The 24,399-nt window shown below is 42.3% G+C and overlaps 1 protein-coding gene across 1 annotated transcript in view; it reads right to left on the reverse strand.

The window, feature by feature from the left end:
• Positions 1 to 21,834: 21,834 nt before the first annotated feature.
• The window catches only part of FLVCR1 (FLVCR choline and heme transporter 1), a 32,713-nt gene continuing 30,148 nt past the window's right edge, over positions 21,835 to 24,399 (reverse strand). Inside the window, exon 10 of the mRNA XM_074988615.1 lies at positions 21,835 to 23,397. Coding sequence (XP_074844716.1) covers positions 23,323 to 23,397 — 75 coding nt within the window. The 3' untranslated portion in view covers positions 21,835 to 23,322. The remainder of the gene's footprint in view (positions 23,398 to 24,399) is intronic.

A 24,399-nucleotide genomic window follows, 5' to 3' on the forward strand; every position in this document is an offset into this window, starting at 1 on the left:
TCAGAGTTCAGTTTCACACACCTGGTAAAGATGCACAAAATGGATCTCTCTAGGGTCCGCAGCTGACCCCCTGCACTCCTCCTTCCCAAGGAGAAAGGGAGGTCAACAGGAGAAATGCTCCCATCATCTCTCAGTGAGCACAGACCTTACAGTCAGTTGCAGATGTATGAATTCTAGCCACGCAATTGCCATAGCTAGAATTGCATATCTGTAGTCAACTGTAAGGTGCGGTACAGACCAAGCCTTAATGTAGCCTGATAGCTGCTCTACTGAGGCTAACTGTGGCCTGTCCACAACTCGGAGCAGCCCAGAGCCTCCACAGTGTTGAGTTCTGCAGAGCTTCCTCCTCTGAAATTCAACAACACCCAGCACCATCCCAGGACAGTGTTTGCAGAGGGCAGTCATAAGAGATATTAATCATTTGTGTATTGCAGTTACTTTAAACAAGTCCTTGCAAAGCCTCTTTGGATTGCCAACATGGACTCATACACAGAGCTCCTGTAGTCGGGCTGTGGCCTACATCTACACTGCTGTTTTATTCAAACATATGGGAAAGGACAACAGTAAATTTCCCAGGAGAGAGCCAGAGGGATGTGTTGCCTTTGTATCAGCAAGCAGCACCTCCGAGGACAAAACAGCTTTATAAAATCACCCTTACTTTAACATAAAAGACCTTATTTATCCCATAGATAAATATTTATCACTTTAGTTTTAGCTATGAATTAAAGTGGATTTCAAGACAAATTGTACATGAGTGCGAGTCCTGTTTTCAAATATTTTGATTTTGTTTTTCTACACCTGATAGAGAGTCGGCATTCTTAGAGTTCACCTTTTTATATTAACCCTTCAATAAAAATGTCAAATTTCAAACTTCTTTTAAAAAATGTATGATGAATATTTCAATGATATTTCCAGTACTTTTCAATTTATAATTGACTGGGATTCTTTTTTTAATCACCAAGCTTCTTTATTTTTCTCATTGTCACTTTAAATGTGTAGAATGTTCACAGGAAGGATCTTTTTTTTTTTAAGAAAATGAGACTGACTCCCTTACTGGAGTGTTAGGGGTGAAGAGAAGGGAGATCCATGTTGAAAAGTTATGCCAATTTACTTCAGAAGCCAGGTGGGCAGCCAGTTTGCATGTTTACACATATGCACAGGAACTCTGGGTACTGAAGAGTACTGCAGCACCCCCATATTTTATGTGGGTTTTACTGCCAGCCCTGTGCATGGGGACTGAGTTGACAGACCCACCCCCACCCACCTCTGTGGCCCCAGCCTCAGCCCCCTTAAATCTGTCCGCGTGCTCCTCTCTCAGAGAAATGGCCCTGCTCCCAACCCATCTCAGTGGGGATGGACAGACAGAGATAAGGGGGCCAATGCTTCCTACAGGAGGCCAGAGGCCTTGCCACACCCCATCCCAGTGAGAGGAGCAGAAGAGACATCCTCCTGGCAGGACAGAGTGCCTCTCTCTCCGGCAGCCAATCAGGACCCAGCAAGCCCATATAAAAGAAGCTGCTGGGCCAAGGCCAGTCTGTTCCTCATGGGAATTCAACACAGGCAGGTCAAAATACTGTCTGGAAGACCAGCAGTACATTGGACAGCTCCAAGTGGACAGCTTGACAGCTCCAGGTCCAGTGGACGAAGACAGGCCACAAAAGTATAGGGACTGACAGCACCTTGGACAAGGGCTAGTCAGATCCTATCCTCAGAACCCTAAAGACAAACAGAAATGACCTTACATGATACCCTTGGCTGCAGAGGGGCACTCTCGAGCGGGTGGACTCTGTTATGTATCTTTACCATAGAAAAGATTCTAATACCACAATTTTTAGGTATAACTGATTATCTTGATTAAAATTCTGTAGCAGCATGTGGCAGCGGGAAAATTAATCCCTTTCTATTACATTAGCAAGCAATACCTGCACTCCCGCTTCAATGAGAGAGAAATTATTGCTCAGCTTTTAAATTTTAAATGCAGTGCTACATTTTTTTCTTGTTTCAGTGGATATAAACAGTGTGAGAGTTTCTTCCCTTTTTGCAGTTCAGCCAGTGAGTAACAGCAGAGATTGCCAGTGCAGGATCTCCAGGAATCTGGCAGATGATACCTGGTTTCCAAACTCATTGACTGCTTTTCATTTGAGCTGCAAAGAATTTCACAAGCTGGAAAAAATCCACAAGGGAGCTCTTGTGTCACTGCTTTTAGCTTGTTCCTCTCCTTTTAATAAAAATCACTGGCTATGGTGGCATACCACCATCATATTTGTGAGTGTTTTGATTGTAATGCAGAGGGAGTTCTGCAATTTCTTCCACAAAATCACTTTCTTCTTTTATTTAAATTAAATAATAAGACAATATGTCACTGCCATATGTTAAACCCATCCATGGTATGCCTAGAGCAGAAGACATACAAATTTGTATGTCTCGGTGAGCTCACATTGGTAAATCTTTACCTTGTCTTGATCCTTATACTGAGCTATTTGGTTGATGTTATCAGAGGAGCTGGGTTCCCCAATGCTTGTGTCAGTGTTTCACAGCATGTTGACACTCTCTCTGCTCCTCTTGTCTCCCAAACCTCTCCACCATGAGGGCCCCATCTCCAGTATCTAAACTTCCACATTTGGCCATGTGTAGGTGCCAGTGTGGACTGAAAAGGACTTACTGAGGTCACTTAGTTCAGTTCACTGAACTTGTGGCAAGACTAAGGATTTTCTAACACCATCTCTAATAGGAGCTTGACTAACCAGCTCTTAGAATCTCCAGGATGGAGATCTACAAATATCTCTTCCCAACCCCATTCTCTCAGGCTTTGTCTATACTAGAGCATAAGGTCGATTTTAAGGCACTTAGCTCGATTTTACCATGTGACTATCTTCACTGCAAATACTACCAGGTCAATTTTAAGGGGCGCTAAGGTCAACTTTCTCATATTGACCCTGCTAGGCAGTGTACTGATGACTCGGGCTGCAGGAAGGGGACTCATGCAAGGAGGTTGTGCTTTGCAGTCTACCATTTGAAGGAGCCTAGTATACATGCTGGAATGATGACTTGCTTCCCAAGAGAGTGTTGGGAAAGTTTGTAGATGGTGAAATGGAGCTAATGCCTGTGAGTAGTATGAGGTATCTACCATAAATCAAATGTTAGTCCCGCCCACTGACCCCCCAGGCTCCACTCACCTGTCACCGGAAGTCCCACCCTTGAGGGTCAGTACCTCTGGGAAGGGGTCTGTTAGTTCCACCCACTGGCCCCCATTAGGCCTGCCCCCGCCGTCACTGGAGTTGTGGTGCACTTTAAACAGAACTTAACAGAACTTTAAGAGAACTTTAAAATCTAGGATGTGGCTATTTGTGGGAAACAGTTTACGGAGACAGTTTTAAAATAAATACAGTTGATTTACAAGATTGAAAAAGTTCTAGCAGAGAAAGAAAAAGGGAGAAAAAGATTTTGAGGGTGAGACATTGACGGGATCTTTTTCTCTTTTTTCCTTTCTCCGCTCGAACTTTTTCAAGTTCAAGTTTTTCTGTAAATCCTGTCTCGTTTGGGGTTTACTTTTTGTAATTCTTCAGGGTAAAAAGATCCTGTCACTTTCTTGCCCCTTCTCTATAGGGTGGACAATGAGAGGCCATGTAGCTCATCAGGCTGTCTTGAGAGTCATTGGGTTTGGGGTCATGATCTGGCTCCCCTTGGCTACTGTCTCCTCCTCCTCTGTGGAACTGTTGCTGATTTAGCGCTTTTTCCATGGGTAGTCAAAGGCCCTCAGCACATAAACAAAGTCTAAACTTCTGACAGGGGTAGTGAAGGAGTCCATGTTCCCTCTCAGCTCTTCTTTGATTTTCTGAAACACACACTCTTGGAACAAGATGGCCTCTTTTTGTGTTGTGTTGGAACTTCTGGGGGAAGTGCTATGCTCTGATTGGTAGAGGGTGGCAGGGGAAGCTCTTAGAGGGGTCACATGTCCCACTTCTGGGTGGGTCACCCTGCCTCCCAAAACCTGTCTTATCCAGTCAAAGCCTGCTCTGAGGTAGGTTCTATGGAAGCCAAACCCCTCCCAATGCGTAGAGGGTGATGGGAGGAGTTCTTAGAGGGGTCACATGACCAACTTCAGGGTGGGTCAACCCACCCTGGAACTGCCCCCTCATTAGATAAATCCACTCTTGGGACGATCCTACAAATCCACTCTCGGGTCCTCCCACCTGATTGGTAAATGGTGGTGGGAGGAGTTCTTAGACAGGTCACATGATACCCTTTACTTGTGGTCATGTGTCCCCCTTGACACCAGATGTACTACACCCAAGGGCAGGTCTTCCAGTGATGGGGGGGCAGGCCTAAAGTGAGTTGCGGGGGGGCTGACAGACCCTGTCCCAGAAGTACTGATCCCCATGGTTGGGACTTCTTGTGACAGGTGGGCAGGGCCTAGGGGTTGGTGTCTGGGGCCGAGGGGCTCAGTGGGCAGGGCTAACATTTGATTGATGGTTGAACCCTTATACTACTGTGCAAAGGATGTACTGTGATGTGGAAGTACGCATCTTGTAGGCTGAGGGCTGTGAACCAGTCCACTTTATCCGCTGGTGTAATTATTTAAGCCAATAAGACCATCTTGAAATGCTGTTTGCATAGCAATTTGTTTAGCCTGCAAAGATTCAAAATCAGTCTCCAACCCCCAGTCTGCTTTTGGGTGAGAAAATAGGTCAGCAGAACTCCCTCCCTTTGTACTGTTCGGGTACCCCCTCTATTGCAACTTTCTGGAGGAGGCAATAGATTTCTTGCCTGAGAAGGGTCTTGTGAGAGGGGTGCCTGAAAAGGGGCCAGCGAAGTTGGGAGGAAGGCAGGGCAAGTGACATGAAGAGGAGGGAGTATCCCATGTGGATGATCTCCAATACCCAGCAATCTGATGTTATTGAGGCCCAATGGTGAAAAATGGTTGCTATCTGTGGGTAAAGAGGAGTTCCTGGCTTATTGTCTCTAGATGGCTGGGGAGGTCAGGAAAACCCTCAACCAATTCCTCAAATTTACTACTTGGTGGCCTGTGATCCAGGGGAACATGCTTGAGGTGGACGCTTCCTCTGAAGTCCCTGCCTGGGTCAGTTATAGTCATATGGTCTTTGTTGGGAATGGTTATAATAGTTGTCCCTATTTCTGTTATAATGTACCTCTTTCTCTGGTATTGTGGTTTGTACGTGGCAAGAGTGTGAAGCATGGTGTGAGAGTCCTTGCTGCTATGCAGGATCTCATCTGTGTTTGCTGTGAAGAGCTTTTGTTTATCAAAAGCAAGATCCTCCACTTTCATCTGTTACTCTTTAGGCACCCCTGCTGCATGTAACCAGGAAGCTCCCCTCATCACCGCAGCCATGGCCATCACTCTGGCCACTGTATCTGCAACATCTATGGCTGCTAAAGGAGCAGTACAGGTGATGGTGTGTCCCTCATGAATGTTCACCTTGAGAATTTGCCTGTTGGAGTTGGGTAGATGTTCCATGAGTTCAGCCAACTTAGAATAATTATTGAAATCATGGTCAGCTAATAGTGGAGAGTAGTTTGCTATTCTAAGTTGCAGTGTGGCTCAGGAATAAGTCTTCTTGCCAAAGATGTCTAGCTTCTTGTACTCCTTGTCATTGTTCACAGATCTGATCTGGGGGGTTTGGAGCATTGATTTGCTGCATCTACCACCAGTGAGTTCAGCTGGGTGTGGTAAAAGAGGAAGTCCAGGTCCTTGGGAGGGACAAAGTACTTTATCATCAGCTTTTTTACAAGTGGGTTGTATTGAGGCGGGTGGCTGCCAAATATCATCACATCCCCCCATTACTGCATCATCAGTAGGGAGACTGATCTTCTCTTGAGAGGACAGGTGAATGTTCTTTAAGAGGCAATGTTGTTTCTCTTTTATTTCCTGGAGTTGAACCTCCTGGCTAGAGACTACTCTTTCAAAAAGTTCTTGGAACTGTTTTAGGTCGTCGACAGAATTTGATGCTTCTGGGGACACAGCCTCATTGAGAGGGTGAAGATGAATTCTCTGATGCCTGCCTTTGTTGTATAACGCTACCACCATCCAGTATTTGACCCTCTTCTTACTCCTCCTCCAAATCTATTGACGTCAACTGCTATGAAAAGCTCCAAACTGAGGCTTCAGGGAACACTTGTCACCAAAGACATCACCGAAAGAACCACTGTCATTTATTGGTTAAAATGGGGAGGGGTGCAGTTGGAGGTGCTTTTGTAAGGGTCAAGCACAAATCATTGTGGGGGATGGGGTGGTATCGTAATAGTCAAATGCAGCAGATTCGTGTGGCTGTCTGCTCATTCATAAAGCTGTTTTTCAAAGCCTCCCTGATTTCTGTTGCTTCTGCACATGCACTGGTGAATGTTCTTCTGTCTGGCTGTGCATAAGCACTGCCTGGGGCATCTACCTCTGAAACCCAGGCTGGCATGACATTTTCCCCTTTGCGTCAGAAGTGTTACGGAGAATACAGCATGCTGCAACCATGTGAGGATGTTGGTTTGACAAGGTCCAAACAGGTCAAAAGACACCTGAATTTGGCTTTTAAATGGCCAAAGGCACATTCCACTTTCATTTGGCACTTGCTCAACCTGTAGTTGAAGTGCTCCTGGATGCGTTCCAGGGTGCCTGTGTACGGCTTCATGAGCCAAGACAGCAGAAGGTAAGCAGGGATGCCCAGTATCACTATTGGCATCTTCACAGCGCCAATCTTGATATTCTGGTCTGGGAAGAAAGTACCATTCTGGAGATTTCTCTACAGACCTGAATTTTTAAAGATTTGCACATTGCTTACCTTTCCCAACCATCCCGTGTAGATGTCAATGAAACAACCTTCATGATCCACCAAGGCCTGCAACACCATAGAGAAGTACCCTTTGCGGTTTATGTACTCTGAGACCAGGTGGTCTGGGGCCAGGATGGGGATGTGCATTCCATCTATTGCCCCACTGCAGCTAGGAAACCCCATTGCAGCAAAGCCGTTCACTATGTGCTGCACATTTCCGAGAGTGATGGTCTTTCACATCCGACAGTCACAAATTGCATTGGCTACCTGCATCACTGTAGCCCCCACTGTAGATCTGCTCACTGTGAATTGATTTCCCACTGACCGGTAGCTCTCAAGCATTTCTAACTTTCACAGAGCAGTTGCCACTCGCTTGTGAACTGTCAAAGCAGGTCTCATTTTAGTATTGCAGTGCTTCAGGGGACAGCAAATCACAAAGTTCCATGAAAGTGGCCTTCTATATGCAGAAGTTCTGCAGACATTGCTGGTCATCCCAGACCTCCAAAACGATGTGGTCCCACCAGTGTGTGCTGGTTTCACATCTCCAGAACTGGTGCTACACTGCAAGCAACGTATCCAGGGTGGCCAGCAGCTCTGCATTCCTGTTCTCCAGTTCTTCAATATCATCATCTGAATTAACCATTTTTCATCTCATCTTCCCACTGGCTTTAATATAATACTGCACAACACTTCAGGAAGTGGCCATAATGCACTGTACAATGACTCTAAGCTGTTCAGGTTCCTTGCTAGCGTTGTGCAGTGGCATAAGCCAGGGGTAGGCTTCTGGAAAATGGCCCAAAAAAACTGTGAAATTCCTTGGGCTGGCCATTTGTTTTCCAAAGGCAGGGGGTGGGGGCATTGTACTCCGGCATGACGACACCTAAAAGCATTTGTGGCACATTTTTTCCCATAAGCCACTGGCACAAAACCCCAGAATGCAATGGAGAAACAAACACTGCGGGATAGGTACCACAATGCATTGTTGACCCAGTTGAACTTAGGTAAGGCAATGGTGACATGCTATGTCAACTTTCTGGATATTTGTGGACACTCATCTTTGACTTTATAAAATCTAACGGTAAAAAGTCTACTTCAAGAAATTTGAATTTATTTCATAGTGTAGATGTGGGTGAAGAGAGAACAGTGACTGAATAGCTACACGCTGCAGAAGTGGACTTCAGCTGTGAATAAAACTAACTTGTTAGTTTCTTTGAAAACAAGCCCTCTTGTCTCTTAAAAATCCACAGCCTTTTTCTCAAGTGTCATCATTTAGATCAAAATAGAGCTTTTTTCTTTAAGTCAGTTTCACTCTGTCTGCTATGGTGCATATTATATTTATGTATAAACCATCAACATTTTCAGAAACGTCTAGTGATTTTTTTGAATGCCTCGCTTCTTTGGTATTCAACTTCAGACACGACAAAAAGTGTTTGTCTACAGTAGTCCCTACCTGAGGAGTAAAGGGACTTCGAATTACCCTGGGCACTTTGAAATACCGGCAGGTTAGCCACAGCTACATGCAAGCCAGCACTTTGAAGTTTAACACTTCAGAGTTGCCACGGGGGAGAATTAGCTTAATGAAGTGCTGCACATGCAGCGCAGCACTTCATTAGTTATCTCCTGACACCCTACTTACCATCCTCCCTTCGAAGTAGGGAGCTAGTGTAGACAAGCCCAAAGAGGCCTGGTTTTCAGAAACTGCTGTCCCAATTTGGGAACCCAAAATTATTAGTCACTTTTGAACATTTAGATCTGAAGTTCATTTGCAGCATTTGCCTGTAGAATCGCAGCTGTTTGTCTGTGAATAGAGTCTGTTTCCCTTATGTAAAACTGACCAGCTGTCCTGGAACAGTAAGTCATTCCACTATGAATACAGGCAGGTGGCTAGGTAAGATCGCTTTGTATTTAAATAACCTCTCATGAGTATGATCTTGCTGAGTTCAACAAGAACTGAGGGTGTGCTGTATTTTGTAATAACTGCCCCATTTACCCCTCTGTATTCCCTTAGCATCTGACTAGGATTGTAGAGAATTTGAAACACAGCTCATCAAAGATAGATGAACTAAGTCAGACAAAAATCAGGTCCTTAGCTCAAAACGAACTACTCTGGAGATCTGAATAACTTCTTCCTTTTTCCATCATTCATGTCCATGGGCTTCTATGCCTGGCCCTGAAGAAAAGCAGAATTGTCAGCCTGCCTCAGAAAACACCAAAGTCCCCCCGTATTACCTATCAAACTAGCAAGGAGTTCTCAAAAATATGAAGACAGCCTGGTGTGGATGGTTTGGACTGTCCTCTGCCCTTTCGATGCTTTCATGCATCAGTAGCACATGAAGCCAAAGGACTTTTAGACTTTGATACTATTTTGGGGCAAAATCTTGTTGAATGAGTCCTCTTCCACGAATCAACTAAACCAATGCAGTTAAGCCGTAATCATGCATAATTATATTTGCATGCCAGCAGCAATTCTGGAGATTGTGCAGTGCAAGGATTTATTACAACAAGGACCTGGGCTACCCTGACATCCTACTTAGGGCTCTAAATGAGTTTCAGTCTGTGGGAGCAGAAGATATGTTAATTCAAGAAATAAATTGGTTCTTCAGAGCCAGTTAATTAAACCACAATCAGATGTGGCTATACCTTTCTTCAGATAATTAATGTTTCCCTTCACTCAGCTCAGGAAACAGGTTTCAACTAGTGTCTGTCAGATTTATCCTCCAAACCAGTCTGATCCAACCAGGTAATTATATCCAGAGTAATCCATGTAAATGCTTATTTTCCCCTGTGTCCTACCATAGGCTGGACTCGAATGTCATGACGACTGTTTGGGAAGGTCTTTCCTTAGAAAACCAAACCTGCTTAATTAGGGGTGACTGCATGCTGTTAAATTTCAGATTTCTTTTACCACAAGGGCCTCAGTCTGGCAATTACTGAAACATGATGAGTGACTTTGCAGCAAATACAAATCACCTGAAAGAAGAACGTTATAATGAAGATGTTTATAGAAAAGGCCAGCACAATACTTACACTGCCAGCATAGCACTTTACAGACATAAATTTTCACAGCGCACGAGTGTTACACCAGTTACAGATGAGAAAGCTAAAGGCTGTCTGAGTGTTAAGTGATGGTACTAAGATGAGAGGTGACTCCTGGCCACAAAGGAAAACTGCTGCCCAAACCAGGACTAAAACTCAAGCACACCTACCGCCTCAGCCCATGCTTACAGTATCACACCATGACACTTACCAGCCAACTAGTTTTCTGCAACTCCTCTTGTCACTTAGGGGAAAAAAAGCACAGCCAAGAGTGCTCTGGAGCGGAAATCCACTGATTTCTGAAAGATCACTTCAGCAATAGTTGCTTCTTTAAAATGTTTGTTTTGGTAGGAGGAGGAAATTCTTTTTCCCTAAACGGATAAATTACAAATTAAAAACATTATTGTGCAGATAACCCACCTGTATATATCTCTGTTATGCTCCCCCCTCCACCCCTGCCATATGAAAATTGGCTTGTGAATATCAACAATGATTTAGACAAAATACTTTGTAACATTAAAATTGATCTGCTGAATGACTGATCTGCTGATAAGATTGATCTGCTGATAATCTGCTGAATGTCCTATTTTTTGCATATGTCATTCTTGTACGTGAAGTTAGACATATGAAGTGTGGATCTGTTTATAATTCTAAATGTGCTAATAACAGTCATCACTGGTGCCCCAGAAACCTGGATGGCTCAGTGATCAAGTCAAGGACCTGTGAATAGGCTGTTTTTTCCTGTGACCCCAAACTGTGGTTGGTGGGTACTAGAAATATCTACCAGAGGGGCAGCTGTATTAGTCTGTATCTGCAAAAACAATGAGAAATCCTGTGTCATGTCATGCACCTGATGAAGTGGCTCTTTGCCCATGAAAGGTCACGCTCCAATAAATCTGCTAGTTTATAAGGTGCCACATAACTTCACAAAGATCTATGTGAGCAAATCTACCTGGTTCTGGAATCCATTTTGAACCTGGTATTTTTCCACAGAGAGGGGAGTTGTAAAACAAGGGTTCCCATCCAGGGGGAAAAATCTTTTTAAGCAATGAGAACCAATCAGCCTTTTGCCTTCAGCTGGCCTTTGAAGATGGCTGGCACACCCTAACAGGATTCAGAGAACTATGAAGAAGCAAAAGACCCAAATCAGAGTAAAAGATCAAGTCTGATTTGAAGCTCTTTTACCTGAAATAGGAACAGCTGCTTCGGGTAAGAATTTTCATATAACAAGTTTCTTAGCTTATTTTGTTCCGTTTCTATGTGCAACCACAGAAATCCTACTTTTAATCTATATATCTCTACCTCGATATGTATAGGTATATTAGAAATGTGCATCTGTGAATCCATTTATTCAAGAACTCCTAAATGGTAAGAGCTGGGACCATCTCAAATTTGCATGAAGCTTCTTCTTCTCATAACTTAAAGCAAGGCCAGGGTTTGGTTGTGCCAGGATAATGGGATGTGTGTAGAACGCACCTGCTTCATATCAAGCAGGAAGGGAGGAGTGTGAGAGCAAGGAGAGTTATCCTTACCCATGACCACAGGGGGGCAGTTATACTTAAGAGGAACCATTGGGGAGCACCAGCAGATGGTTTGCACAGCCCAGGCTGGCCCTGTGGAGCAGCTAGCAAGCAGGTAATTTGCCCCCCCACCCCCCATACCTGGCTCTTGCCCTGAGCATGCCAGGTAGGTATATTATACTTAATACAAAACACTTTTGTTTATTACCAAGCCCAGTGTAAATAATTATTACCTGGGGCCAGGGGAAGCAGCCACTGTGCATTTCTCTCTTACACTGACAAAGAGAAATAACTTTGAGGTTTCTCGATGTAAAACTTTTATTCAGAGTAAGACTGATTTAACTGGGGTTTTGATCCCAATTAGGTGTTGGTTTCCTAGGTCCTGAGTCCTCCTAGAGCTGAATTGGTCCAGTGTCTGCTGCTCTGCAAGGAGGTAGCAACTCCTGCTCTGTGCCTTGTCTGGGGGAGACCAGAGGATCTAGCCCAGCAGGATAGGGTAGTGGGGAGCCCAGAGAGTAGGAAGGTAGGCATCAGTGGCATGACCAGCACACCCCAAGGGTTCTTCTGTGATCACACCTTGTCACGGTCTTCTTCTCTGAATATAAGTAATACATTCCCTTACAACAGCCGTGCTTATATTTACCAATAACACTTTCATCATCGATAATAACCATGGGCTCAGCGCCCGTTGGTGTCTGATGCCTTTCTCACTATTTCCTTCCATCTTTCCCTAATTATAGAGTTGCTCTTTCATGTGATTTCTGTTACACTTTTTTGCCAATATACACATACTCAGAGATACAATCCAAGGGGAGTAAAAACAGTATGTAATTAGCTACAATACTAATACATACATCATAAAAACAAACTTAGGATGCTCTCCTTTCCATTCCTCAATTACACACCTGTTGTGAAGCTGAAGAACTCTGACCTTAATGAACTGTATGCAATGATTATCATTTCTGTGTTTATTTGAGGCCAATTTAGACTCATTTTTAGAAAATGAGTCACTCGTCAACTACCTGTGCAGGATCAATTGCTTTTGATTCCAGTTTGCTGTTTGTTACAGCTCCTACCACAGGAAGACCCTGGTCTTGATTACGGCCCCTGAGGTGCTACTATAATACAGTTAAAATAAAATCTACCCATTGTTAGAAATGCCAGATTTTCAGATCTATAAAACAGTCTCATGGCAGGATAGTGGGCAATATATGGTATTGTTTCCTAGACTGATGGCATCAGGGCACACAGGGAGACAACATTTTCAATATGCTTTCCACAGACTAGACATATCCCTCCAGCCTAAGCGTGTGGCCTGCTCACCTATCCCACACACACAGACAAGGCTTATTCCTCATGATCTAGGAGAAAGACAACAGGTCGTCTTCAGTCCTAACAATTTCAACAGGTTTACACAAGGGTCACATTTTAGTCTCAGCCTTGCACCTTGAGCTCTCACAAAATCAATGGCTCACAGACCAGAATTTGTTCCACATGGATGGATGGTCGATTAAAATACACAGCTACTGCTAGCAGTGCAGTTAAACAGAAATTTCCTATCCGGCCTCCTGTATAATGAATGGGCATCCAATAGTGCCAGCATTTTTAGCAATTTTTTTTAGGGTCAAGTACTCCCACAACCTGCAGCAAGTTCCTGCACCACAAAGCTCAGGATGTTATTGGTTTATTTCCCAAAGGATGCTGTTTAACTGAGGAGCTAAACAATTGATTCTGGTAATGGCTGGATGAAGGCCTCTCACTGAAAACACACACAACAGGCAGGAAATCCAGCAAGCTTCTGAGAAACGTTTTCTGCCTCGCAAAAAGGTGTTCTCATAAATCACCTGCATAGTTAATCCCTTTGTAAACTCCTGTGTTTTATGAAAGGTACAGAATTACTTGATTCTGGATACATGAAGTCCATCTCCCTTGTGGAAAAAATATAAATGGCTTTCTTCCCCCCAAATATTACTTCAATGTACCAATTTGGATGAACCTGTGAGCTCACTCATGAAGTGGGGGGGTTCCGGGGCTTAGCCTTGAGAAAGGCAGATGATCTGGCAAAAAAGTGCATTCAGACGGTACTCACTTACCCTGCTCATCACCTGTCCCACTGGAGGAATGTTCAAATAAGAGCACTGAGCATGAATGCAATATGAGGTCTATCACAACAGCATCATATCACGAATATGGTCTCTACATCACTGTTTAAAAAAAAAAAAAAGGAAGAAAAAAATGGAAACTCATGCAGCATGTTCTACGCTGAACAACCATCATGGCCAAGTATCCTTGGCTGGATAGCAGTTATTCCATTGGAAGGGGGAAAGGCTTCACGCCAGTGAATAAAAGTCTCATGTCTACCATGTTCTGCTAACTCCATTAGCCTCATTTTGTGAAGCACTGCCACTAGGTAACAGGCCTAAAAATAATTCAGTTATTTACACTTGTACAGTCATAATCACTGGTATTAAATTACAGTAATGAGACTGGCTAGATGTGAGCTGACTGAAGTATTCCATTACGTAATGGAAATGGCCCTCTGAAATTAAAAAGCCGGTAGTTAATTTACAATGAAGATAAAAGAAATAAAGAGGGTTTTTTGAAAGTGCTCAGCATTAGCCCAACTCTGGTCCTGCTAAAGATAATGCCAGTTTCACCACTGACTTGTATGTGAATATAATTAAGCCCCATAAGCTTGTAAGGTGAAATGTTCCCCACCCCCACAGAATAACTGTGATTAACCACTGAAATAATTTACCAAAGATTATGGTGCTTTCTGCGTTACTGGAAATGTTAAAATCAAGATGGGATACCTTTCTAAAAGATCTGCTCTAGGAATTATTTTGGGGAAATTCTATGGGATATATGATATGGACAATAAGAGTAGATCATACTTCTGACATTAAAATTTGTGAATCCATTCAGATCCTTAATTTTTACATTTGTTTATTACATTAGACAGTGGTGAACTGTGCAGTTTTAATGAAGCAGATTATATATTTACTGTGATTTTTGCCAAGCTCTAACTGAATGGAAATTAGAATTCAGTTTCTTTTTTTTATTAGTAGTTAAATAATACCATCTTGAATGTGTTGGTTACATAGCAGATGAAGTTTATCAAAACATACTTTGCATTTATAATATACTGATTATTTAAAAAATGAAGTATTACTGCCTCAGTCATGACAAGGACCCATCAGTGCTACAATAATGCAAGTTAAAAGTAAATTGTCTCTAGTTAGTGGATTGAATTGATTGTTTCTGGTCACAATTGTCATTCAAGATTTTAGTGGTAAATCTCCTCAAACGCCTCATTTTAATTCAGTACTGAAAGAAGAAAACAAGATTTCTTGCTTTTTCAACTGCTAATCGGTTTCTTAATTTTGAATGAACTAATCACGGAACTGAACTAATTGAATAAATAATCTCAGCGCTTGAAAAAGGGATTAGTACTGTCAAGAAATGATTTAACACTTCAGCAAACTGATGTTGATGCTTAGCCAGTGATTACTACCCACTGAGCGGTTTAACTTTCTATAAAACTTCAGGAACAAGCATTAAAAAGAAAATTTAAACATAAGTATCTTATTTTTAAAAATTGATTTTTATCTACAAAGGATAGCATGGACACTAAACACGCCTCAAGTACAATGGCTGATGGATTTCATTACTATAGAAAATCCTGAGCTAAGAAAGGTAGTTAGAAGATATAATTTAGGGCAAGCCTGTGTTAACTCAAAAATATTGGGCATATATTCTTAAACTGCCCTCCCGCACACACTTTTCCCCTTTTGTTCCTTACCTTTATCAACATGAGATTCAGACAAAAACCAACAGAATAGCAATATTTTTGTTTCCAGATATACAATACGGTAGTAAATTGCATAAGGGCAGATCATATTATTTATTTTAGGAAAATCTGTGAGACTGAGTTCACATATGAAGTAGTGTTTCTGACACACTGACACAGTTCAGTCTGTCCCACAGGTAGTTCAGTGATGTTGTTGCTCACATTACACAGTTTGTAAAGTACTTTGGGATGCATCTAGTTTAGAAGTGCTAACATTAGGAGGCACTGTGCCCCCTAGCAAAGGAGTGGCAGAGGAGACTCATCAGAAAAACATCAGCTTAAATAGAGTCAATTCTACGAACAATCGACTTCAAGGCTAGTACATTTTATGTGTGACATTCAATACTACAATTAAACATTACGAAATACAATAATTAACAAACATAATACATGAAAAGCACACAAGAAAAAACTAGGGAACCCACAAGGAGGGAGTAGCTATGAAAAATTAAGGGAAATGTAAATAAACCATTGATTGTCATACAAAAAAAAAAATCTATCTCCATCATTATGACCTTATAGATCATACAAAAAAAAAAACCACCTAGATGAAAAATTAGGAAGAATTCTGAAAGTGGATAATTTAACTGAAATTTATATTGAAGTGAACGTCACACTACGTTGAAGCTTAGTACTACAATAAAGGACAACTGCCTTGTAACCTATGGCCTTGAGTAAACGTGGACATTCAGGAAAGTTCAGGTTAATCAACTTCTAGCTTGAGAAAAGCCTGTATCATTTATAGCATATTAAACTAACGTTTACTCTAGGCTTTAGTAAAAAAGAGCAAGGAGATATCAAACAATGGGCTAGGTCAGACAAACAATCACGTATAAAAGAATCTAATACATCTGGGATGGGAAGACAAATAAGCAGAGGCAAATCTTTAAAGTGCTTCCACACAAATGCTAGAAGTCTGACTAATAAGATAGGTGAACCAGTATTAAAGCTGGAAATTCACATAATAGGCATCATGGAAACCTGGTGGAATGAAGACAATGTATGGGACACAATCATACCAGGATATAAAATATATTGGAAGGATAGAATGGGCCATGTGGGTGGTGGACTGGCAGTGTATGTGAAAGATAACGTAGAATCAAATGAAATAAGAATTTTAAATTAATCAAAATGTTCCCTAGAATCACTATGGATGGTAATTCCAAGCTCTACTAAGAATATAGCAGTAGGGATATATTATCGACAGTCTGATCAGGACAGTGATAGTGATGTTGAAATGCTAAGGGAGATTAGAGAGGCTACCAAAATAAAACACTCAGTAGTAATTGGGGATTTCAATTATCCCCATATTGGCTGGGTACATGTCACATCAGGACTAGATGCAGAAATAAGATTTCTCAATGCCGTTAATAACTGCTTCTTGGAGCAGCTGGTACTGGAACCCACAAGGGGAGGGGCAATTCTCAATTTAGTACTGTGTGGAGAGCAGGATCTGGTCCACGAGGTCATTATTACAGGACCGCTTGGGAATAGTGATCATAATGCAATAACATTTAATATTCCTGTGGTGGGAAGAACACCTCAGCAGTCCAACACTCTGGCATTTAATTTCAAAAGGGGGAATTATGCAAAAATGAGGAGGTTAGTTAAGCAGAAGTTAAAAGCCAGAGTGACTACAACAAAAACCCTGCAAGCTGCATGGAAGCTTCTCAAAGAGGTCCAACTTAAATGTATACCCCAAATTAAAAAACATACTAAGAGAATGAAAAAAGAGCCACCATGGGTTAATACCCATGTAAAACAAGCAGTGAGGGATAAAAAGGCATCTTTCAAAAGGTAAGCAAATCCTAGGCCGTTTCTATACAGGCCGAAAGCGGCATGCTAATAAACGGCCCAAAATATGCTAATGAGGCATGGATGCAAATTCCTCATGCATCATAAGCATAAGGTCATGTGATTTGGAGTCCGGAAGACGTTCTTCCAGACTCCAAAATGCTCTTTAGAAATGTGGCCCCCGGGGGGTGGCGTCTTCCAGACATTTAGGGTGCATCTGCACTAGGCACTAACTTTGAAGTAGCCAGCAGAGTCTCCACACATTTTCACTTACTTCAAAGTTAACTTCAAAGTAGGGAGCCCAACTTCAAACTCCTTACTTAATTCCTGGGAATGGAGTAGTGCCCCACTTTGAAGTAGGGTGTGTGTAGATGCTCAACTTCAAAGTTATTTTTATAGTGTAGACACAGCCATATAGAGTAGAAATGGCTAATTAAAAAACAAACTATTCCAGCAATCTCCTATCCCTTCTCACCAAACAGTCACAGGACCATAGGATTGGAAGAGACTTCAGGAGGTCATTAAGTTCAACTCCCTTCTAAAAGCAAGACCAAATAAATCATCCCAACCAGGGTTTGTCAAGTTAGGACTTAAAAACCTCTAGGGAAAGCAATTCCACCACTTCTTTAGGTAACCTATTCCAGTGCTTCACCACTAAATTTAGACAGGTAAGTCAGACAGCAAGTGGGTATTTAACAGGTTGCTTTTGTTTGGTTATAGGGGCCTTACATTTAACAGGCTTTACCTTTCCAGGGAACTTTGACAGACATAGGTTCAGGGGTTGTGAACTTTCATGTTTCTTTGTGGAGGGGCGTTTAGTTCCAGATGCAATGAATCCTTCATTACTGGGAATATTTTCTTTTCAGGAACCCAGCAGGCTGTCTGGCATGCTGAAAAATGTTCCTTTTCAGAGGGCTGTCAAGCAGAAAACAAAGGGAAAAAGCAGGGCTAGAACATTTTTTGGAAATGAACTGAATGCTGGAAGAAATAAGTCTAACCTCCTATAAATACTGAAGGGCGTGCTGACACGTGTGTGTGTGTGTGTGTGTGTGTGTGTGTGCGCGCGCGCATGCAGGGAGAGAAACCAGGTCATTTGAACTTTGACAGCTTTTTAGTAAGGATCACATACTACCAACAATCTCCCATGGCAAGAGTTATAAAACAGGAGCACAGCCGAGGAATAAGACAACCACTGGGAGATGAGGGTTGTATTACTGAAGGTTTTTAATGGAACTAGTAGATGGCAACTGCAGACAATGACCAAGATGCTTGCATTTTACAATACCTCCTAGATTAAGGGAAGGAGGGAAGAGATCAAATGAATATCAGAGGGGTAACTGAGTTAGTCTGTATCTTCAAAAACAAAAAGTCCTGTCACACTTTATACACTAACAGATATTTTGGAGCATAAGCTTTCATGGGCAAAGACCTGCTTTGTCAGATGCATGAATGGGAGTTCCAGACAAGGGTTTAAAAGAGAGTCTCAGTCAAGGGAAGGGCCAGAGTTGACAAGGTTTGTTCAGTCACAGAGGATGTGGCCCGTTATCAGCAGTTAATGTGGAGTTGTGACCATCAAGGGAGGAGAAATCAGGTCAATTCAGTCAGGGAGGATGTAGCCCATTATCAATAGCTAATGTGATGAAATGAAGCCATCCAGAATTGCTCAAGGGCAGCTTCAGTAAGCACATTTCTGGAACTTTACTCTGTGCAGGCTGGAAGTTGTGGTATCGCCAGATTATATTTCAATCAAAAGCATATCAAATTGGAATGAGTAATTATATAGCTGAGGATGGCATAATGGAAGCTTTGTGCCCCCATTCTCTCCCATGTCTCCGTATGCCAGCTGAACAACAACAGATTGCTTTCCCCCACTTCCCCATCTCTCCAAAAGCAGGCGAGTGAGACTGTTTCCATCTAGCACCATAACTGGCAATAAAAAGTTTGGGACCTGTTTTGGAAGGGGGTTGCTTCAACAGATGCTGATCTTATTCACACATCTGACAAAGTGCGTCTTTGCCCAAGCAAACTTATGCTCCAAAAAGATCTATTAGTCTACAAGGTGCCACAGGACTTCTTGTTGTTTTTGTCTATCCTTCATGCACAGTTCTAATCCCAAGTCAGCCTCTGGCTTTGTTCAGAAAATGGTACATGGACAGCTTACTTACAGCATTTCTTACAAATGCTGACTCCCTAACTCCAAGGGACTTCCAGAGAGCCATGGTGGCATTAGGTAAAGCAAGGGCAGAGCGGACTACTTATCTTTGCCATTTATCTCAGAACTGGGGGTTCTACACTTGGTTAGAACTCACAGCCTTCGCTATGACAGTCTCTGGCAGTAATGTTACAAGATGTGCCCTCCTTGTCTGCCTATCACTCTTGATCCAGGTCAGGGATCTCTACTCAGACAGAAAGTAGGGAAACATTTAAATTGTGCCCAAGAATAATCATGTGGGTAAGCTTTTAGATGCCACGTGATTAACAAGAATATCAAATCCGTAGGCTCTCACTGCACTATAAAAGAGGATGTGAGGGAACACTTCCAAGAAGTTCCAGCTCATATAAGGTGAGTCTTTTTCATAGCACAGAAAGTGGTTAACTATTAATCTAGCTGGTGCTTGTTTGGCTACTGCTTCAGTTAGTGCTATTTAGTTTGAATAGAGGTAGTATTTCCAAAAGCACTTAAGTTCCATTTTCATTTTCCACTTGAGCACAATGGAGAATTTTAGAAAAGGACCCAGACTACATACAAGCATTAAGCTTCTCCTCCTACGGCAAACCAGGAACCTTTGAAATCTTCACAATAAATGAGCAAGAAATCAAATCCTTAAGATGCTAGAAGTGGATAGCATGCCCTAGACGAGAATGTGCTGTGTTTAAAGGGGAAAGAAGGAATCTAAATACTAGTTACACTTAGACAACTTCACAGTACAAATAGCATGCTTTTGCCCCTTCTTTTCTACTTTGAGCCGTCATTTCCCCCCCACCATCCATAAGTCAGTTACTGTTAGATTTCTGACAATTCCCCCTCCATTTTGTTGGGTTACAGCACAAATTGATTCAAAAGGGAACTTATGTGCTTAATGGACTCTAAGGGCACCTAATGCCAACATTTAGGCACCACTTCCACAAAACCACTGCTCTCAGCTGGTGTCTAACCTTGTAGCTGTCTATTCCCAAAAGCCAGCAGGTTTCCATGAGAGGGTATGTACTGATGCTGCTAAGGAGCTCTGCTCATGCCTAAGGCACAGCAGGATTCTCATATGTGGCATTCCCATACCCATCTCACCTGCAGGACCCATGCTGATACAGCATGGCTAGTCTGCACAGAAAACAAACAGGGAGGTTTTGAACAGGTCAAAATTTTAGGGGTGCGCTGGCATATGTGCATCCTAGAATACCTAATAATCCCATGCATAGAATACTCACCTGGGACCCAGGCAACAGAGCTTCAAATCCCCAGACATTCAGATCTGGAGCAAGGACTTGGACCCAGCTTTCCTACATCTCTGGTGGATGTCTTGCCATAATCACAGATACCTATGCTCTCTTTCTCAAAATATTTCATTATTAATTAAACAGAGAACAGCTCTAATAGGTGACTGAAAAACTCACCCAAGAATAGCCAACCGGCTTGCAGGAAGTGCAGCCAACTGGCTGATAGAGGACCTGGGGGTTCTAGACCATGCTCCAAATCAGGCAGAGTAGAGATCTGAAACTGGTCGGCCAGGCAGATGCTGTAACAATGGAGTGGTCTCAGCTGTTCTGTCTTTTCCCCCCTCAGAAATGGCTAGTGTGACCTAACTCCAAAAGAGGGTGCACAGCTCCAAAACCCAAGCTCAGATAAGCATCTAGTGGCTTGGGCTACATCTACACTTACCTGGAAGGTCGACGGCTTCTATGAGGTTTTTGGTATGCCAATTGTGCACCAAAAATCGACTTTGCAGTTATAGACTTCCACAGCTGTCTTCACAGCAGAAGGTCAACAGAAGCACTCCTCTCATCGACTTTCCTTAATTCCTTGAGGCTCACAAGGTGTTCTGGGGTTGACATTAACCCAGGAACGTGCCGTTTCGCGCATGCACGAAACGGCATCCCCGAGGATCAAACCTACGTGGTCAATCTTCCAGAGTTAGTGTAGCTGTAGGCTTGGGAAGTTAGATAAATAAATATTGAGACGGATCTGGGCCCTGAGCAGCACCACCTTCCCTTTGCATTTCACTCCTCACTAGCTTACAGGGGTTCTCATTCAGAAAATCCCCTCCACAGGCAGTAACTCTCCTACTGCAATGCATAGAGAGCCTGGGTGACTAACTCCGGGGCTGTTAAATCCACTTGGCAGAAAGCACCTACACGTTAGGCATTGCAATGCCCAATTCCCATTTACATTTATGATCAATACTATGTCTTGGACATGGAAATATTCAATAAAGCTCACAGAAAAGGGTCTGGTAAAAGTGGTAAGTCACAGAAAGTTAACCAAGGTAATTTTTGTTACATCATTACATGGAAGAGTACAGTGAGGGATGCTGAAAGTTGAGGTGTAGAGCATGCTTACCCCCCAGCGGACGATCCCCATTCCAGCTGTTGTGAATTAGTGCACTTGAGTCACGGCACCACTCAGGTAGGGTCCATCTGCCCCTCTGTAGATGGAGACAAAAGCAGATGGGCCAAACCTGAAAGTCCTGGCTTGACAACCCCTGACTGGGATGATTTAGTTGGGATTGGAGCAGGGGGGTTGGACTTTCTCCTGAGTCTCTTCCAACTTTGTGATTCTAAGTGCTCTGACCCTGTACACCAGGTCACAGCGCCACTCTGTCTGGGGGCATTATCAAAATATGTTGGACAACCGTTCCCAAGATTTCACAGACTTTATTCAAGTTCTTGAGTTCCACCACGAATCCCAGCCTTCTTTATGACACACCGTACAAACGGCAAAGGCTCCAACAGAAGCAGTGAGCACTTCCCTTTCACAATTTTTAAAGCTCTACATACTGAAGGACAAATGTGTTCTAGTTCTAATCAACCTGTTAGCAACTGACACGATAAACACAAACATTTGACTAGAGCCTATTGTTACAGTTCATGACATGAAGAAACATACAGAAAGGATGGAAGACAGTTTCTGTTAAGTCAGTAAATACACAGAGATGATGTTTACATGTGTGCTATAGAATTTCCCCAACAAGTTGACACAACAGAGACATAACGTAGGCTTCTTTACAATGTTCAGCAGCAAAGGCACAATCTTTTTGTAAACATGTACTCATCTCACATCAGCTATCTAAAGTACAATTCAAAGCATTTTATACAGGTACACATTGTCATAGTACTCCATTGCCTAGGAACTCTCTGCCTTTGCAACAAGAGTTTCAATATTCAGGAGATCAATATTACGTCTCCCCTCTAAGTATTACAAATTTATGCAGAAAGTGTTTCCTCTTGTCTGTACTGTTGGTCGGGGGGGTCCAATAGCTTTGTGGGCCCACAAGCAAAATGCATATGTGGAGGTGTAGCGCCATGCCCTGGAAGAGGCATTGCCTTGGGCAGAAGGGTCACGGCTGGGGGCAGTCAGCCCTTGCGCCATGCAAACCACAGCCCTCACAGCCACACGCAGTGGCACTCTGCCAGTGATTTATAGGGCCCCATTGCATCACAGGACCTTGGAGCAATTGCCGTCTTCCTTTCCCGTCAGTGGGCCTGGCTCTGGTATCAAAAAGTTTCACGCACTACTCCAGGCAATAAGAAATTTCACTCTATCATACATTATATCTGCAATTATTTTTGTTCTGTATATTGTGCTAAAGACTGGACCCCTCAGACAGAAAAAATTGTTCAAAATTTTCAACACATTAAATATTAAAAATACTGTTAAAATATCAATCCCCTTCAGTTGTGCGTCTGCCCAGTCCATCTCTCCCAAGTGTTAGATTGTGCATCAGGAAAGTGTGACTTTGGGTGCATGAATTAACCGAATAAATGTACTGACTTTATTTAAAACTGACTGGCCATTTGTTATGAGATTTACATATTGAGATGCAAATTTCTTTACTATGAGGTTCTGAGTGTGCACAGATTCCAAAAGGTTCCAGCATTCAAAGAAATCTTTACCAATAAGACTACAAAATTTGAAAACTGCTATCATAAATATGAAATAATATTAAAATTGTTTACACCTCAGGCAAAAATAAATTGTGCATTTTCATTCAGCAACACCACACAACTTCCGCACCAATATCATAATGAAATTCTTACTATTCATACATACAAATCTGGTGATTATGCTAATCAGTGCAGGTCAGTATTACATGAAACTTGTGCATTTCTAGGGTGCTTTCTTTTTGCCTCAGATGGATGATTCAGAATGATTTTTTAACACAGCATTATTCTTTTCTTCTTCTGTAGGACTGTCAACTGGTATCTGCAGAAAGAATTAGAGGATTAAGTAGTTATACATATGAATCTACTTTTGATTTAAGTTTGCCTGGGAGCAATGAGACTAATAACTAAGTTCTCCAGTTCATATAGTTAGCTAGATGACATTCTTGTTTTAGAAACTAGAGTTGGTGAACAATAAGTGAGTAAGAGGTTAACAGAAAGGCATAAGAAACAGATTCCCTTCCCCCTCCAATTTACAATTTAAAATTTTATGGACTTGAGATCTCCTGTAAACTATGTAATTTTCCCATCTACATTACAGATGGGAGTATAGCCATGGCTCTCAGAGATTAACATTCAGTTCGTCCCCCACTGTATTTAAATACAAAAGAGGAGAATCATGAAAATCAGGAACTCCTACTGTAAAAAGGTACATGTAAATTACCTAAAGTGGTCAGAAAACTGTGTGATAGATGCTTTTACAGTACAACTTCACAAAGGCATCTTCATTTCCTTGAAGATCAAGAAAACTACAGAATGGAAAGATTTCGACTGTTTACCCTCATTTAAACAACTAGTGACTATATCATCTTTTGAAAAGCTAACAGCTCTGGATACACATCTTGTGATCTACAGCAATGCTTACTGCTCAACTTTCCCTCACCTTGAAAGGAACAAGGGGATACATCAAAACTGCTCTCAAGATATTCAGTAACGCATGTGGTTTTTTTGTACACACGAGCCAAGTTCAAAGGGAAAAGATGTATTTCACTGAAATGTCAAACGCACACCATGTACTTTTAAGCCCACACTTCAAAAAAGTTCTCTGCAAAACGCACTGTAACTTTTGATAGTTACAGGGCTAAAATGCAGCAAGAAACACAGAGACCAATACTTGCTATTAAGAATAGAGGAAAATCTGAAGGCAAAGGTGGCACTATCCTATGTTCTAAAGATATATCTACATAGTGGATACATGCATAAATAATTGGATAACTGAGGGCAGGCCCTAAAGTGTACCAGTAGCTCTAGCGAAGTTAGGAAA

This window comes from Carettochelys insculpta, chromosome 3, assembly GCF_033958435.1.
Source record: "Carettochelys insculpta isolate YL-2023 chromosome 3, ASM3395843v1, whole genome shotgun sequence".
Taxonomy (NCBI): domain Eukaryota; kingdom Metazoa; phylum Chordata; order Testudines; family Carettochelyidae; genus Carettochelys; species Carettochelys insculpta.